The following is a 19,268-nucleotide window of genomic DNA, read 5'->3' on the forward strand; positions in this document are numbered from 1 at the left end:
ACATCATGTATCTTTATGGATGTATACCGTTAGTTTGAGGGAATTAGCATCCTAAATAAAGAAAAGATAAAAGCATAAAAAAGATAAAAAGTATTCTTTGAAATACTTAACCATTAAACATATCTAAGTTTGGGCAGTAATTACATCTTAGTGGTTAGCCCTTGTGCTACCAAACTAAATTCACACACACTCACAGACTGATTTGCTTTAATTCTTTCAATACTTGTTCAGTGCCTTCCCTGTGCTCGGTCCCAGATATTACAGCAGGAGGATTTCAAGTCACACAAGGCTCACTACCCCAAGCCAAGATGTATCCTACAGTGCCCACCTGAGGAAGCGTTCAGACGGCATTCTCCAGCTGGGTTCCTCAGGGTCTCAGCCTTAGAAGGTCGCAGAGGAGTCGGCAAGCATTCCAGCTAAATGAAAAGACAAGAAAGAAAAGCACAGTGACTTAAATGCAAAAAAAAGAAAAAAAACAAACATACTCTGGGCCTTCATGATGCTAATATTTTAGAATCTTGAAGAGTTTGATAGACAAGATACAACAATCTGACTGAATGCTCTTGTGATAGGCAATGTTTCAGAATGCTTGTAAGTTTTAAAGTTTTTTCACCTTATTAGAATTTCAAGGACTAAAAATTAAAATCTGAGAACCAAAAGTAGCTAAAGAGTTACATTAAAAATTAAAACATCAGATGGCCAGAGGGAAAAATTAAGATTTGAAAAAATATTGTTATGATTTATGTCAAAGAAGATTTTACCTATGTTCTCTTCTAGGAGTTTTATGGTGTCATGTCTTATGTTTAGGGCCTTCCCTGGTGGCTCAAAAGGTAAATAATCTGCCTGCAATGCAGGAGACCCAGATTCAATCTCTGGGTCTGGAAGATCCCCTGGAGAAGGAAAAGGCAACCCACTCCAGTAGTCTTGCCTGGAGAAATCCATGGACACAGTCTTTAACCCATTTTGAGTTTCTTTTTGCTTATGGAGTGAGGGAGTGTTTTAACTTTACTAATATACATGTGGCAGTCCAGCTTTCCAAACACTCATTATAGAAATAAAAGCAAAAAACAAACACATGGGACCTAATCAAACAATCTTTTGCACAGAAAGGACACCATAAACAAAATAAAAAGACAACCTTCGGACTAAGAGAAAATATTAATATTTGCAAACAATGTGACAAGGGCTTAATTTCCAAAATATATGAACAGTTCATACAGTTCGATATCAAAAAGACAAACAACCAATCCAAAATGGGCAGAAACTGCCATTTTTTCAAAGAAGAGACACAGATGGCCAACAGAGACATGAGACATGCTCAACACTGCTAATTATTTGAGTAATGCAAATCAAAACTACAATGAGGTACCTGTCTGACATCTCACATCTGTCAGAAGGGACAGCATCAAAAGGTCTACAAATAGTATATGCTGGAGAGGGTGTGGAGAAAAGAGAACACTTCTATACCATTGATGGGAATGTAAATTGGTGCAACCACTATGCAAAACAGTATGGCGATTCCTTAAAATACTAAAACAAATACTAAAACTCTAATTCAAAAAGATACATGTACCCCAATGTTCATAGCAGCACTACTTATAACAGCTAAGACATGAAAGCAACCTAAGGGTCCATCAACAGATGAATGGATAAATAAGATGTAGAGTGTGTGTGTGTATATATATATATACATATATATGTATATACGTCTATGTATATAAAAGAATATTACTCAGCCATAAAAATGAAAAACATTTTGTCATTTGCAGCATCATGGATGGACTCTGAGATCACTATACTAAGTAAAGTCAGAGAAAGACAAATATTCTATGATATCACTTATAAGTAGAATCTGAAAAAACAATATGAATGGATTTATTTACAAAATAGAAACAGGTTCACAGAGACACAGAAAACAAGCTTACCATTACCAAAGTGGAAGTGGGGATAAATTGCTGCTGCTGTTAAGTCACTTCAGTCATGTCCGACTCTGTGTGACCCCATAGACGGCAGCCCTCCAGGCTCCCCCCATTCCTGGGATTCTCCAGGCAAGAACACTGGAGTGGGTTGCCATTTCCTTCTCCAAAGTGAAGTCGCTCAGTCATGTCAGACTTGTAGCGACCCCATGGACCACAGCCTACCAGGCTCCTCTGTCCACGGGATTTTCTAGGCAAGAGTACTGGAGTGGCTTGCCATTGTTAGGTGCATGGAATTAACAGATATACACAACTATATACAAAATAGATAAACAATGATTTACAATATAGAACAAGGAATTATATTCAGTATCTTATAATACTTATCATGGAAAAGACTCAGAAAAAGAAAATATAAAAAACATATATTTACATGTATAAACACTGAATCCATGACTATGTTTTACAACTCTCATTAGAAGGTCTAGCTGCTGCTGCTGCTAAGTCGCTTCAGTAATGTCCAACTCTGTGCGACCCCATAGACGGCAGCCCATCAGGCTCCCCTGTCCCTGGGATTCTCCAGGCAAGAACACGAGTGGGTTGTCATTTCCTTCTCCAACGTGTGAAAGTGAAAAGTGAAAGTGAAGTCGCTCAGTCGTGTCCAACTTTTTGCGACCCCATGGACTGCAGCCTATCAGGCTCCTCCATCCATGGGATTTTCCAGGCAAGAGTACTGAAGTGGGTTGCCATTGCCTTCTCCAGAAAGTCTAGCTATCATTTTCTAATATACCCAAGTATCAAAATTAATTCCAATTTGAATCATCTTAAACAGGCTCTCTTCTAAGTTTCATTTTGAAAAGCAAAAACAGTGTAAAAAGACATGAAAGAAATATGTAAAGCTGTGCCTATTTCTGCTAATTTTATAAAAGAGAGATCTATGATTTCCAATCTAAAATACAGTATTTGTTACACTGTATCCAAACCTTCAAACTATACTAATTCACATAAATACATCATAATTTGCTGAGGATTCATTTCACTGTTGTGGAACATCAGGTTGTTTCAAACATTTCATATATTCATACTTATTTCTTGCTTTTTTAATTACTGAAAATAGTAGACCTATACTTTTCATTTATTTCTAAGTTTTGACAAATCTAAAAATGAGTATCATTTTCAATTAATTCACTACAACTGAGCAATAAAGAGGGTCAGAATAGTTCACGACACGTTGTTTAACTAGCTTAGAGACTTTCCTAGCACCTATCACTGCTACAGATTCCTTTCATAAACTAGGTTATAAACTGCAGGTTCTTATTGCCTAACACAAAAACTACAGAGATAGTCACTTTAAGATGGCATAAGAATATTTATTATTATAGAGACGTGAAAAAACCTTAATCTCTCTGAAATTCTAATATTTTAAAATGCTCCCAATAACTAGGGCTTCCCTGGTGGCTCAGATGGTAAAGCATCTGCCTGTAATTTGTGAGACCCAGGTTCGATCCCTGGGTTGGGAAGATCCTCCGGAGAAGGAAATGGCAACCCATTCCAGTACTCTTGCTTATTTCTTGCTTTTTTAATTACTGAAAATAGTATACCTAAAAGCAAGAAATATTTTAAAATGCTCCCAATAACTAGGTGAATATAGAACAATAATCCAAAATTAAAGGACACACTTTATTGATATTTTTCAGACATTCCAAATACAGCAATTAAAAATCTCAAGATAAATCCCTTTATTGTTTGGAGACCAACTCACTAAATTAGTTCTCTTCAGAAATTATCTAACTACAATCTGTTCCATTCTACAATGTTTAGTGAAATGAACACCATTTTAAAGGCTAGGAGTTAAAATGAGTTAAAGGATGAATCAATCCCTGAAAATTACTGTTATTTAGTATTTACTAATATTGCTTATATTTTACTACATATATTTTATAGTATCATTAGATTATGTATTGCATATGATAGTTTATCTTTAATTCTGATTATTTCATAAATTGGTATATTTTTAATACCAGTCAGTCAGTCAGTTCAGTCGCTCAGTCGTGTCCAACTCTTTGAGACCCCGTGAAGCGCAGTACGCCAGGCCTCCCTATCCATCACCAACTCCCGGAGTTCACTCAAACTCATGTCCATCGAGTCGGTGATGCCATCCAGCCATCTCATTCTCTGTCGTTCCCTTCTCCTCCCGCCCCCAATCCTTCCCAGCATCGGAATCCCTTTAGTTTGAAAGGTAAACATTCAAGGTATGCCACTGGTATACTTTCCTGCATGGAACATAATTCCTGAAGGTAACAAGGATGCTTGCCCTTTCAGTGGGTAAAAACATCTAAGCTCTTACTCCAAACAAAAAAGACGTTGAGATGACTTAATTCTAACAGGAAAAAATTCAATGTGTGATTAGAGCACAGTTTACCAACTGAATAGAAATTTAGGCCAAAAGAACACAACTGTCCCATTCTTACAAAACCCTACAATGCTTTTAATCTATAAAAGATAATCATTCAGGCTTTATTCCTGAGATCATAATGTTAAAGCCTTTCTATTAAATATCTGCTATTTTGTTTTAACTTAAAATTATAAATAATAATCACTTTACCTATTCAGTTCAGTTGCTCAGTCGTGTTCAACTCTGCGACCCTGTGGACTTCAGCACACCAGTTCCCTTGTCCATCACCAACTCCCAGAGCTTATTCAAACTCATGTCTATCGAGTTAATGATACCATCCAACCATCTCATCCTCTGTCATCCCCTTCTCCTTCCATCTTCAGTATTTCCCAGCATCAGGGAAAGTTTGTTGATCAAGACCATCCCCAAGAAAAAGAAACGCGAAAAGGCAAAATGGTTGTATAGCTGAGAAAAGAAGAGAAGCAAAAAGCAAAGGAGAAAAGGAAAGATATAAGAATCTGAATGCAGAGTTCCAAAGAACAGCAGGGAAAGATAAGAAAGCCTTCCTCAGTGATCAATGCAAAGAAATAGAGGAAAATAATAGAATGGGAAAGACTAGAGATCTCTTCAAGAAAATTAGAGATACCAAGAGAACATTTCATGCAAAGATGGGCACAACTAAGGACAGAAATGGAATGGACCTAACAGAAGCAGAAGCTATTAAGAAGAGGTGGCAACAAGACACAGAACTATACAAAAAAGATATTCATGACCCAGATAACTACAATGGTGTGATCACTCACCTAGAGCCAGACATCCTGGAATGTGAAGTCAAGTGGGCCTTAGGAAGCATCACTACAAACAAAGCTAGTGGAGGTGATGGAATTCCAGTTGAGCTATTTCAAATCCTGAAAGATGATGCTGTGAAAGTGCTGCACTCAATATGCTAGCAAATTTGGAAAACTCAGCAGTGGCCACAGGACTGGAAAAGGTCAGTTTTCATTCCAATCCCAAAGAAAGGCAATGCCAAAGAATGTTCAAACTTTACCTACTACCACAAGTCAAATGTTTTCTTTGATTGCTCTTACAATAAGAGGTACTTCATATGCATGATCTCATTTAATACTCACAACAACCTAATGTGGATGATATCATTTTCATTTTATTGATAAAGAACCCAGGGGTATAAGTAATTCACAAAAGGCACAGGACTAGAAATTGGTAGTCTCGGGGATCAAAACTGTTTTGACTCCAAAGTTTGTACTCTTAATTATTCTGCTCTAATTCCAAGTTTTATTATAAACCATAAAACTACTACTTTTGAAGTCACACTAAAATAAAAATATATAGAGCATATGAAAATTAAAGAAGAAATAGAGTCAGTAAGATCTTCTTAACAATATAAGCCATAAATAGGTATATAATGATATATTGAGTATTTATTATCCTATGAGAGAGGGAAAAACATCAAGAAACAAAAAGTTAAATAAATATCTTTTCATAGCTGGATTTCACTAAAGGTCACCAGGACACAAAGCTAGTATAAACTGACCCAGCACAATAATTCCAGATAAATAGATATTCGTAATAGGGAGAAAACAAATCCCTTTAAAATTATGGGACACATCAAATCATCAATTGTTTTGAATAGGGTGATAGGAAACCACATGTATCTAGTTAGGAAAGGAGAGCCAATATCCATGGAATCTATGAAAGCTCATGCAGTAGAGTTTCTAGGTCTTCTATACTATTCTATTCCACATTTTACATATTTGAAAGCATCCAGTATGATACAGGAGAAGGCAATGGCACCCCACTCCAGTACTCTTGCCTGGAAAATCCCATGGATGGTGGAGCCTGGTAGGCTGCAGTCCATGGGGTCGCACAGAGTCAGACACAACTGAAGCAACTTAGCAGCAGCAGTATGATATAGCATCTATCATGCAGATTCACTTATCCACACTGAGCTATTCTCTCCCTTCAGGATACTGGTACCAACCATCTTCTCTGTCCAGAACTTCCCATGTCCTTTTTACCTAGTTAGCTCCTATTCATCCTGCAAGTCCCAGAGGTCACCTCCTCTGGGAAGCCTTCCCTAAAACTCCCCAAGGTCCCAGTTCCTTACTTTTCTATGAGCTCCAATAACACCTATACATCCAAACACACAGCATAATTAGCACTCTATATCATTACTCGTATGGGGAAGGGTTAGAAGCTATTGGCTTAGACTCATTTCTACTCCTAGCCCCACCCCAAGACAGTGAGCTCTTTAAGGAGAATGAGCCATTTTGGAATAGCCATAGTTTTGTTTATTGTCCCAGTGTAATTACTAATTGCACCCCCATTTATTCTCTGTGGTTTTCCAGTTTTGATCACAAATAATTTGATCATCCTGTCTACATAGGCAGGATCCATATCTATCTTGCTCACTATCTTGATCCCCTGGGACTACTATTATTCTCACAAAATCCCCCAAAGTAAAAAAAGCAAAAGTATAATGTATCCCTGTTTTGCATGTATTAAATCACAATGTTTTAGTGAATGTTATCAAAATGTTCTTGTTAAGTTACTCACTTATGTCTGACTCTTCTGCAAACCCATGGACTGTACTGTAGCCCACCAGGCTCCTCATGGTATTTCCCAGACAAGAATACTGGAGTAGGTTGCCATTTCCCTCTCCAGGAGATCTTCCCAGATCAGGGATTGAATCCAGATCTCCTGCAATGGCAGGTGGATTCTTTACCACTGAACCACCTGTGAAGCCCATACTATCAAAATGCATGCCCTAAAAGGAAATGCTGCACTGAATATTAAAAATTCCTCTAATGAGAACAAGGATGAATGTGCAGTCACCCTCATGAATATAGCTGGAGACCTTGTGAACCAAAATAAAATAGAACGTTTAAGTCAGTTCTTCCAGTCACATTAACACCCCTTTCCAGTTCTTTTAATTTTTAGCTCCATCACTCCTCTGTGAATAGAAACATAAAATGCTTAGATCAGTTACACAGTCTTGTCAAAATAACCTAACCTGCAATTATAACATCCTAATGTGCTTTTTAAAAATGTTGCCATGAAAACTTTTTCATTAAACAATTTCTTTTAGTTCTCAGACCACTGAAAATTAAACCAACTATTTGCATCTCTGTAGATGGTAAAATGTAGATCTTGAATATATAAAAATATTTGTATGACAAAAATATTATTGTATGGAAAAAACAATATGCTACATTTATATAATTATTTTATTTCATTAAAAAATCTGTTTGAAAAAGTTATTATTCAGACAACGAACATTCTTCTTATTAATGACTGCCTTCTAGCAAACAGAAAATATTCAATTCACAGTCTTCTAACACATGATCTAGACGTAAACCAATCTCCCATTTTCAAACAGAGAAAGTTTTACCATTAAATTTTAAAACATGGACTCGTCATTCATTCAAGTATCTACTAAAGGCTTAATATATTTCCAGCAATCACTGAACAAGATGTGATGACAGACACAAAAGAATTAAAAATGGTCTCTGTCCTTCAAATAGTTTATAACCTTTAAGAAAGGGATAACATCCACATAGAAGGCGAAGTAGCTTCAGTCACGTCCAACTCTTTGTGACCCCATGGACTGTAGGCCACCAGGCTCCTCTGTTCATGAGTCTCCAGGCAAGACTACCGGAGTGGGTTGCCAAGTCCTCCTCCAGGGGATCTTCCTGATGCAGGGATCGAATCTGTGTCTCTTATGTCTCCTCCACTTGCAGGAGGGTTCCTTACCACTAGCGCCAAGGCATAATATCCACATTAGCTTCACCCTAAGAGTACAAGACATTCTGCATTTTCTTCAGCTGGGAGATTCACAATTTCCTCTCATTTTACAATTTCTAAAATTGAAGCTGTACTTTAAATTGATTGTTGATGTACTGAAAAGCTGATATGTATCTCACATGTGCAAAAAGCATTAAAACTGGTGAAGCACCACAGTTCAAGTACTTAAATAAAGAGGCTGGGATTACATGCAATATTACATACAGTTCTTACATTGACCAAGCATTATAAGAATTATGGACCCATTTTTTCCAAAGAAAAAGCAGAGGCCCAGCAAGCTAAAATGCTTGAGGTTTAAAAAAAAAACAACTGGGAACTGGTAAAGCTGAGACTCAAATCCATCTGTTACATTCTGCTGTACCATATTGCCCTACCAAAGGCAAGCTGGATGTTGGTTAGCATAGTGGAGGAAGGTAAGTGGAGGAGCACTGAAAGATGCAGAGAGAGAGGAGGCGGCTTTCCAGATGAAAAATACAACACACTGAAATGTAAGGAGGTTTCTAAGTTATACTCTCGTAAAATAAGAACTCTGAACCAGCCGAAGATGCAATGTAGACACGTGTTCAGTCTGCCATCTTTAACAGGAAGCCCTTTTGGTAAGTCCTATTTTATGCCTATTTTCCTGATTAGGAAATCAGAGTGTAGAGAAATTAAGTAACTTCAGGAAGGTGACACAACCAGTATGGGAGCTAGGGTGAAAACCTAGGAAGGTAGACTACATCCGAGTACTAGTGCTCAGTCAGGTCTGAATCTTTGCAGCCCTGTGGACTGCTGCCCCCCAGGCTCCTCTGCCCATGGAATTTTCCAGGCAAGAATACTGGAGTGGGTTGCCATTTCCTATTCTAGGGGATCTTCCTGACCCAGGGATCAAACCCGCATCTCCGTACTGGCAGAGACCACTAGCACCACCTGGGAAGCAGTCTGTATCCAGACCCACTCTATTAATCAGCAAGCTATCCTGCATCTCTAGCTGCATAGGGTTCTTATTTTACAAGAGTATAACAGAAGCCCCCATGTCTTTGAGTGTGTTGCACTTCTCATCTCATAATAAATATGCTAATTCTCTCAGACACAGGATTTGGTTTTTCATGAAAACAGAGATCTGACCAGGTTTGAATAACAAAGAATCTACTATAACTATTCACTAAGCATCTTCTCTCTCACTCATTCAACATTTAAACTGCTTTTACCATATGCCAGGACAGCATGTAAAAGAGTAAGATTACAATGACTTTGTAAAACAAAATGTCTTTTTTTTTTCTAAAATGACAAGTGATAAAAGCTATTGCTTTTTAAAGCATAATTTTCTTTTACAAAAGAGATGTAAAGTAGAAGAAAGGACGTGGGCATGAGGTTAAGTTCCTTCAGCTGAGTTGAGCTGCACCTTAACTGATATCTTTATGAATTACAGGGGTAGGGACCTTGTCCCGCTGATCTCTATGTAAGAAGGAATTTTGTTCCCAGAAGACTTGGTAAAAAATGAATTGTTTATAAAATAGTTATTGTTCAGGAAGTTAATGCAGTTTTATCACAAATGCAGAAGTTCCAAACATCTCCAAAAACACTTTTCTCTGTCATTAAAAAGGCACTACAAGTCTTTTACAGAATATGCACATAATCTTAACCAAGATATCAAAACCAGAAAGAAATCCAAATTTCATTTAAAAATTAATGTGACTTTAAAACTTTGGGGCAACACTGAACAAAACGATGTGACGTGACAGTTGATGCATGTCTGCTCTGAGTGGTCAGGGAGATGGCTGAAGAAACGAAGTTCATCGAGAATGTCACTAATGACAAAAGAATATGAGAGAATATTCCAAAGTCAGACAAGAAAGTTTTCCACATGATGTTTTGTGATTTGAGACATGTTTTGAATTGCTCCCTGATTTTTTGGCATGAGTCAGAAGAGGAGGAGGAGAGTGGAGTCTGTTTTCTTGGCTCAGTCAATAGGCTTGGGTGGGCTCAACAAGTGGGAGGACAAATCTCAGAGAGAAGAGTGTGGGGGAGGTCGGGGAAGGGGGGGAAGACTGTCAAATCCATCATGCTTGGTATTTCACAATGACTGAAGCAGAATCCTTTATCAATCCTAACTCTCCCAATGCGTCAAATCTAAGATCACACAGTTTTTAAGTGTATTTTCTAATGAAGACGTTATTGCCCTTTGGTGATATTCTGCCTCTTACAGGATATACATATACAGCTATATACTATAAGTAAAACAAAATCACCATTTTTATTTCATGAAGAAAGCACACCATAATTGTATCCTATGGTTTCAATAATTCTGTAGAAGAGAAAAACAGACTTTCCCACTGACATCACCAAAATTTTAAGTCCCAGGATCTATTTAATGTCTTAGCTAAATACTTTTTATCCACATACCATTAAAAACAACAAGAACTTTGAGTCTCTCTGGGGAAACTGCTAAGAATGCCACCTCTAGGAATCTACCAAGCAGAGAATATCAATCCAACATCAAGTTTTAGGTAAATAGGAAGTTAACTGTCCCAAGGTCAGTGAGTTAGAAAGTGACAGAGCTGGGATTAAGAACCTAGCAAAGTCTGACTAGAGTTCACACCCCTGTCGCAGGCTGTGTTGCCATCTGAATGATCAACGCACAACAGCTGGACTCCAGGGATTTCCAGTAAGCAAAAATTTCTTTCATAAATGGTCAATAATTTCCAAGATGTCAGGTATCAGAGATAATTTTCTGGAAAATATTCAGCATAAACATTTCTCTTGTGGACCCTCTAAAATATGGTCTTCAGCTTCAGAAAGGCATTTAGCACAAGGATTAATGGTGCAAATATTATCATGAAACTGTCTGGTTTCAACTCTCAGCCCACTAGCAATAGGCCCTTGGACTAGGATGTAACCCTTCTGTGTCTGTTTCCTCTTTCTATAAAATGATGTTAATAACACTATCTACCTCACAGCATAGTTACAGAGGTTTAAGAAGCCAATATAAATAAATATTAAGAACAATGCTGAGAACATAAAATCAATGAAAGTTCTAGCTGTCATCATTAAATAACGCCAGAGTAAAAACTGCTAGACTTCAACCCTATCACACCTCCTCATCTGTACCTTCAAATTATTGCCACTCAACATACTAAAGCATAAGGTGAATAAAAGTCTAAAGAAGGTGCTGTAATAACCCTGGAAAGATCCCTGGAAGACACTGCTCAGGACATTCATTATACAGCATCCTTTTCAATGAGAATCTGAAGAGGGCTTTCTTTATACTGGCTTTCTCCAGTATTGATGTTCAGAAACTGATGTTTCTGAACAAGGGGTTTTGTTTTACTCATAAATGCTTTATATTAAGTAACTAATCAAAGCTCACTTTTACAAAAATTTACAAGAATATTTAGAATGAAACATATCCCCGCCTCTTAGTATCTGGAACTTAAAGGTATATGCTGCTGCTGCTAAGTTGCTTCAGTCACGTCCGACTCTGTGCGACCCCATAGACGGTAGCCCACCAGGCTCTCCCGTCCCTGGGATTCTCCAGGCAAGAACACTGGAGTGGGCTGCCATTTTCTTCTCCAATGCATGAAAGTGAAAAGTGAAAGAGAAGTTGCTCAGTCATGTACGACTCTTAGCAACCCCATGGACTGCAGCCCACCAGGCTCCTCCGTCCATGGGATTTTATCGTCCTGTAATTGCTCTTGGTTCATTTAATAACCACCCCCTTTCTTTTTCCTTAGCCAGCCAATTTACATCAAGTTAAATTTTATTCTTTTGAATAACTAAGGTATGAAACAAAGTATCTGGATGAATAGGAAAGGAAATAAAAGTAAGAGTGGTGATCTCATTAGGATCTTCCTCCAGGACTTTAAGAGCAGGGTTGGCATCTGCTGCTGACCTGGAGGCTTAGGAAGAGCAAAAGCATAAGCTAAAAAGCACAAATTTGAAAGTAGCCTGCCACAACTACACCCTCACCCGCAGGTAATCTGTCTAATGATCTATCTCATAAAAGAGTTCTCCATGTCCCTATTCTTCACTGTCTCTTCCTCACAAAACACATATAATTCCAAGTTCATAGATTTTTGACTTAATAATCGACAAGTATTTGCTGAGTGCTTCCATGTTTCAGGCATTTCATTTTATATCAGCAAGCAGAACAGACAAAATGCATTCCCCATGGAGCTTAACTTATACATGAGAAGATAAACCATAACCATGGCAAATAAGTAAATTACAGGGTGTGCCAGAGAGTGATAAATGATATGAAAAAATCAAGCAAGCTAAATAGGATCTGGGTGAAGGTTTTATGTAAAAAAAAAAACTTTCAGTAGAAACTGAAAATACTATAATAATTTTGAATGGTTATGTTGGTTAGAATGATACGTATCAATTTTTCAAAATAGATTTTTCTTTTGTCCTCAACTCACATTTTAAATGTTTGAAACATTAATTCTGTTGCTATTTCTTCCGTAAAGTGAATACTCTTTCATAAAACAAACTAAATCACATCCTATCATTCATATACACCCTTTATTTCTCAGGCACTTCAGTAAACACTAGGATTCCAGAAACTGTTATATTTCCTTTCTGGCCTTGCACCCACACCTATAACTCTGGAAACGCCAACTGCAAAGGGAAGACAGGTTGTCAGTTTCAGGATGTATCTCGTGGACTCTCAAAAACATAACCATCCTCTCAGCCCCTCCATTCTCACTTGTCTACTGTGCAACAATGCCCACTGCTGAATCTACGGATCCGTACCCCAGAGGACACAGGCTCCTGCTAAAATCACTGACAGTGGCAGTAAAGCTCATGACAGTCCTGAGATGCTACAAAGACACTCATCTGAAGTACTCATTGCCCAAAAGTACCCACTCATAAAATGACCACAATTCTAAGTGCCAGCACAGTCCACTACTCCAATGCTACCACGTATTCAGGATCCCTTAGAGATTTCAACCAATGCATTATCTTTCTCGCTCATTTTAAAGAATCCCTCCCTTTCTAGAACTTGGACTTGAGTCCACATGGACTTGGGCCAGAGGACAATCTGGTGGCAGACACTATGTTGTACTTGGATTCAAGCTTTTGCTCTGACACTGGCCCACTGGACTGGAACTAAGCTTGTAAGCTTTGATTCTCTCCATAAAGTCTGTGACATCCAGAAGAGCTTGCCCCAAAACGTTCTCCTGACACGCTTCAATCTTAGGATACATCCTGGGACTTCAGACCTATGGGAGTTGGATATGGGCTTCCAGCTCTCCGGGAGAAAAAGCACACTTACGGGTTAGATGGCCTCAGGTGAGCAATGAAAAGTGTTAAGAGTTGGCCCTGCTATGCACTGTCTATACCAGCAGGAAGAGCTGGCACAGCAATGTGCTGAGATAAGGGGGTAATGGTCAAAAACCACAAATAAAAATTAAGTATGGGAAGCTACATAAAATTTCTCAAAGAAATGCTTTCCAAATTAAAACTACAATATTTGGGGTTAAGTCATAATAAAAGATTTACAAATTCAATAAAAAAATATGGGAACATCCAATATAGGGTAGTCATACCCTACACGTGAAAAGAGTTACCAAGTAGTTATATTCTTACAGTTATAGGTTTCCCTGATGGCTCAGACAGTAAAGAATCTGCCTGCGATGCAGCAAGACCTGGGTTCAATCTGTGGGTTGGGAAGATCCCCAGAGAAGGGAATGGCAACCCACTCCAGTATTCTAGCCTGGAGAATCCCAAGGGTGGAGAAGCCTGGTGGGCTGTGTCCATGGGGACACAGACACAAGAGTGACACAAAGAGTCAGACACAACTGAGTGACTCACTCATTCACTCAGAGTTATAAAGGTAAGAGTAAAAACGATCAATCTTCCAGTGAAGAAATTTTTACAAGTCTATTAAAAAAGCATTTTTTTCCTTCCTGTGACTATTTATTCTTTTGATAAAGATTAGATCCAAAATATTCCTCCAAAGAAGACAGTATTTCTTATCAGTTCAGTTCAGTCGCTCAGTCGTGTCCGACTCTCCGTGACCCCATGAATCACAGCACGCCAGGCCTCCCTGTCCATCACCAACTCCCGGAGTACACTCAAACTCATGTCCACAGAGTCGGTGATGCCATCCAGCCATCTCATTCTCCGTTGTCCCCTTCTCCTCCCGCCCCCAACCTTTCCCAGCATCAGAGTCTTTTCCAGTGAGTCAACTCGTCGCATGAGGTGGCCAAAGTATTGCAGTTTCAGCTTTAGCATCAGTCCTTCCAATGAACACCCAGGATTGATCTCCTTTAGAATGGACTGGTTGGATCTCCTTGCAGTATAAGGGACACTCAAGCGTCTTCTCCAACACCACAGTTCAAAAGCATTGATTCTTCGGCGATCAGCTTTCTTCACAGTCCAACTCTCACATCCATACATGACCATGGGAAAAACCACTGCCTTGACTAGACGGACCTTGGTTGGCAAAGTAATGTCTCTGCTTTTTAATATACTATCAAGGTTGGTCATAACTTTATATTTTCCTCTAAATGCTAGAAATATAGCAAATATATATTACAGAATTTTCTGCCACCTGACAAATTTGGAAAGTGTTACAAAATCAGGAACAAATCTTACATTCTAACCTAACCTCACAGTGTATTATCTGTGTAACTTGGGCAAATCAATTAGCCTTTCTTAGCCAAAACTTACTTCTCCCTGATGCTGCTGCTGCTGCTAAGTCACTTCAGTCGTGTCCCGACTCTGTGACCCCATAGATGGAAGCCCACCAGGTTCCCCCATCCCTGGGATTCTCCAGGCAAGAACACTGGAGTGGGTTGCCATTTCCTTCTCCAATGCATGAAAGTGAAAAGTGAAAGTGAAGGCGCTCAGTCGTGTCCGACTCTTCGTGACCCCATGGACTACAGCCTACCAGGCTCCTCCATCCATGGGATTTTCCAGGCAAGAGTACTGGAGTGGGGTGCCATTGCCTTCTCCTTACTTCTCCCTAAGACAGGGTAAAACAACTTCTTCCACAAATACTCTCACGGACATTAAGTGAAACGATGAGTTTGAACATACTTTCTACACATGGAAGTGCAATGTAAGCAAACAACCTCATCAAACTCACTCTAGCAGGTGTACTCATTCTGCAGCACATGGGGCATTTATCTATCTCACAATAACCTGATGAAGCGAAGAAAACGGACTTGTTCCCCCCAAACAGCATTCCTCCAGGTCTTATAACTCTATTTTGTAAAGAAGTTAAAAAAGACAACTGGTTAAACTCAAAGCTCATTACCTCCACAGAGCAATTTTAGCCAGACTATCAGAAAAAAACAAGAATGAAGACATTATATTATTGCCTGTCGCTGTCATGTTTTAGTCGCTAAGTCGTGTCCAACTCTTTTGTGACCCCATGGACTGCAGCCCACCAGGCTCCTCTGTCCATGGGATTCCCCAAGCAAGAATACTGGATCAGGCTACCATTTTCTTCTCCAGGGGACTGACCTAGGGATGAACCCTCATCTCCTGCATTTCAGGCGGATTCTTTACCATTGAGCCACCAGGGAAGCCCTTCTAGTACTGCCTGCTGCTGCTGCTGCTGCTGCTAAGTCGCTTCAGTCGCGTCCGACTCTGTGCGACCCCATAGACGGCAGCCGACCAGGCTCCCCCATCCCTGGGATTCTCCAGGCAAGAACACTGGAGTGGGTTGCCATTTCCTTCTCCAATGTGTGAAAGGGAAAAGTGAAAGTGAAGTCGCTCAGTCGTGTCCGACTAGTAGCGACCCCACGGACTGCAGCCCACCAGGCTCCTCTGTCCATGGGATTTTCTAGGCAAGAGTACTGGAGTGGCTTGCCATTGCCTTCTCCGCTATTACTGCCTAGGCTACTCTATATAATGCCTTTTTTCCTGACACCTTGAATCGCTGCTTGCCTTGTAGGTAACATTTTCAATTATTCAAGCACTAGTTACGATTGCTGGTGTCGGCATGATCAGTAATTACTGTCTTAATAATCACAGGCATCTGATTCCAGCTGCTCCCATCTTTGATATTACCATGAGCAACAGCCTGGAGGACAGGAGCTGACAGGCAAAGAATTCAGCCGGGGGTCAAGTTAATGCTGGTGCTGTACGAGCTTTCAGTGAGCTACCAAAGCCAGAGAGACAGGCTGAAAAGTGAGATCACAGATTGAGAAAGAATTAATGTCCTGAGGGTTTTGTACAAAATATTTTCTGAACATGAGAATGGCTTTTGAATCTAAATCTGAAGAAGCTGGCTAAATAACTCATACCTTCAACAACCCTGTTCTAGGTAATTATAAAAAGACTTCATCTGCATACTCATTCCCCTGCCAGATAGGACTTTTCCCTTCCCCAGATGGTTGGGGTGAATGTCTGTGCATATGGCAATGGAATAACAGCAGGAGCTCAAAGTCCTCAAAAAGAAGGGAAGGCTTACAAAACGTGTCCTGTGTGAGACACCAAAGGGACTACGAAACCAAAGAAGAGTGACCAACGAATGAAAAGTCTGGGGGACCTGTGTCCTGGCCCCAGCTCTGTCTCCCTAGGATAAGCCAGTTTGCTTGTCCATGCTTCTGCTTTCTCATGTGGACAGCAGTGTGATCCAATTCAAATCAGTCTGGAGAGTTCTCTGTGGCCTATGTGAAATTATCCAATGTGAGGCTCAGCAAAAACAGGTAAAGCCGTGCCCCTCAATATCCACCGGGGATTGGTTCCAGACACCACTGCAGACACCAAAATCCACATGTGCTCAAGTCCCTTGGTCAGTCCTCCGTGCATGTAGATTCCGTGGACACAGAGGCCCAGCCACAGAAGATCATACCACCGCATGGATCCTGTGAGAACACCAGGAAACCCAGTGCTTTAGGAGCTCTCCTGTAAGTCCTTCTAACCCCTAGAATACGGAAATCTGCATCCACTATAAATCAAATATATTTTTACAAAAAAAAATAGGAGAATGAGAATGTGTGTGCATGGATAAGGGATGCACAAGTGTGCTCAGTTCAGTCGCTCAGTCATGTCTGACTCTTTGCAACCCCAAGTGTGTTCAAATGTGTGTGAAGATATGCAGATGTGTGTGCTGGTGGGTGGACAGGAGCACAGACAGTCCACAGAGAACTCATTTCTCCTTTCTTCCTGTCTCTTTTCCCTCTAAATCTCTGGCACTGAGTGCTCATTTAATTTTTAAGCAAGGCACGTGGACAAGGAAGAGGTGAAACAGGTTGCCTACTTATTTCCCAGGCTAGCTCAGAAACCACTCTGCATTAGGGAGTGATTCTCACAGATAGGGACAGTAGAGGATTAGTGATGGTGTAGAGATGGAGGGAGGGACATCAGCATCACCTGAGGAAAGGCTTTTTCAATCTCTCTATGCGTTTTCCTCTCTCCCCCTCCTTGAGATTCTCATATGACCCTAAAAGAATAGTCTTAACATATCCACACATACATACATACGCACACTCATCACAGCTATAAGTTATTGCCACTTTTTTGCTAGGGGAATAAAAGATGAAGGATTTCACTACTAATGTCCCTTCCTGTTCTGACACTGTGGAACTTTGCTCCTGTCACTGACGCACTTTCTAATTAAGGAAACACTCAAAATGACCAGAGAACAACAGAAAGCTTCACCACATAGCCATGTAGAAAACTGAGTGGCAAGTAGATGAGAACTAAAATAAGGAAAAATACTCTCTGGTAGAGCTAATCAGGAGTGGGGTTTTCATGAAGGAAGTAAGCATAGCACTAAACCTTGGTGCACAGACCTTAGAATGAGAGGGAGGTGCAACCACGTTGAGCCAGGGGTCAGGCACACATGTTCAGGATCGAACATATGCAGGAGGGCACGAACTAGAAAGACAGCAAGGGGAGACAGCCACAGTGCTGGGAGTGGTGCAAGGTGTGATGACTGGGATAAGCAGGGTCAGTTGACCGTGGGCTGCAAATGGCACAGTGCCAGAACTTAACAGCAGCACCTGTGGAGTCATCACTGGCTCTAAAACAAGTGCATGTTAAGTGGCTTCAGTTGTGTCCAACTCTGAGACCCTATGGACTAGCCTGGACTAGCCTGCCAGCCTCCTCTGTCCAGGGAGATTCTCCAGGCAAGAATACTGGAATGGGCTGCCATGCCCTCCTCCAGATCTTCCCGACCCAGGGATCAAAACTGCATCTCTTCTGTCTCAGGCATTGGCAGGCAGGTTCTTTACCACTAGCGCCACCTGGGAAGCCCCTAAAGAAAGAGACTACTACAATGAAACACATGTCTGAGAAAGTGCCTTCAGCTCCTGGTGCCCAGGATGGTCACAGCAGAAGGTTCCAACCTGCGATCCATGAACTGACTTCGAGCACGCGACAGCCCCTGCTGTTCTGTGCCACTCTTTTTCTGAAGCTGCGAGCATGCATGCATTTTGTACAGCAAAGAAGAATTTATTAAATTCTCAAAAAGGTATGTGACAACCACTTTCCCCATCCGACCCCCATCCCACCTACACACAACACAGGAAAACTGAGAATTCAGTAGAAGAAAGTGTTTGCCTATTTTCCTTGTGGGTGGGGGAGGTGCAGGCAGGAAAAGTCAAGGGTAAAACACAGAAAAACAGTGGCTGGTAGGCACCATCCCAGGTGATCCCTGCACAGCAGGGAACCCAGAAAGGAAAACTGAGAAGGCGCTTTTCCAGGCTCAATTTCAGGGAGGTGCTAATAAAAGGGGCTTTCACGGATTATGTGAAGTCAGCTACAACAGCAGTCTTATCCTGAATTGTTTTCCGATCACCCCCTCGTAACAAACCTCTTTTGCATTATAAAACCAGTTTCTCGGAGCTAAAATTTCACATAAAATGTGTCTTAAGTCCTTCAGGGAACATTTAAGGAATGAGATCAAGTACAGTTAATTCTTAGTGGAGACACAAAAAGACTTCCAAAAAACAGCAAGAATCATATTTCTTAAGTCAAATATCAAAATCCACATTTGACCACCTCCACTTATTCAGTAGGGACATTTCTCAAAATATTAAAAAAACTAGAGGAAGGGAGGTCAGCCAGAGCCGGAGGGGGCAACCACGGCCCCAAAAAGGCATCCGATACAAACTGCAGGCAGGCTTGTTGCTAATGAAGACTTCTTGGGCTTGGGCCAGTCGATATCCGCCTGAGAAGGTGCGCCGGTTGTA

The 19,268-nt window shown here is 40.4% G+C and overlaps 1 protein-coding gene across 1 annotated transcript in view; it reads right to left on the reverse strand.

The window, feature by feature from the left end:
- Positions 1 to 19,268, reverse strand: part of KLHL32 (kelch like family member 32) — a 217,725-nt gene that overhangs the window by 171,991 nt on the left and 26,466 nt on the right. Inside the window, exon 2 of the mRNA XM_055433048.2 lies at positions 329 to 416. Coding sequence (XP_055289023.1) covers positions 329 to 351 — 23 coding nt within the window. The 5' untranslated portion in view covers positions 352 to 416. The remainder of the gene's footprint in view (positions 1 to 328; positions 417 to 19,268) is intronic.

Source organism: Moschus berezovskii, chromosome 10, assembly GCF_049115385.1.
Source record: "Moschus berezovskii isolate FMDL1 chromosome 10, NW_MosBer_1.0, whole genome shotgun sequence".
NCBI classification, from domain to species: Eukaryota; Metazoa; Chordata; class Mammalia; order Artiodactyla; family Moschidae; genus Moschus; species Moschus berezovskii.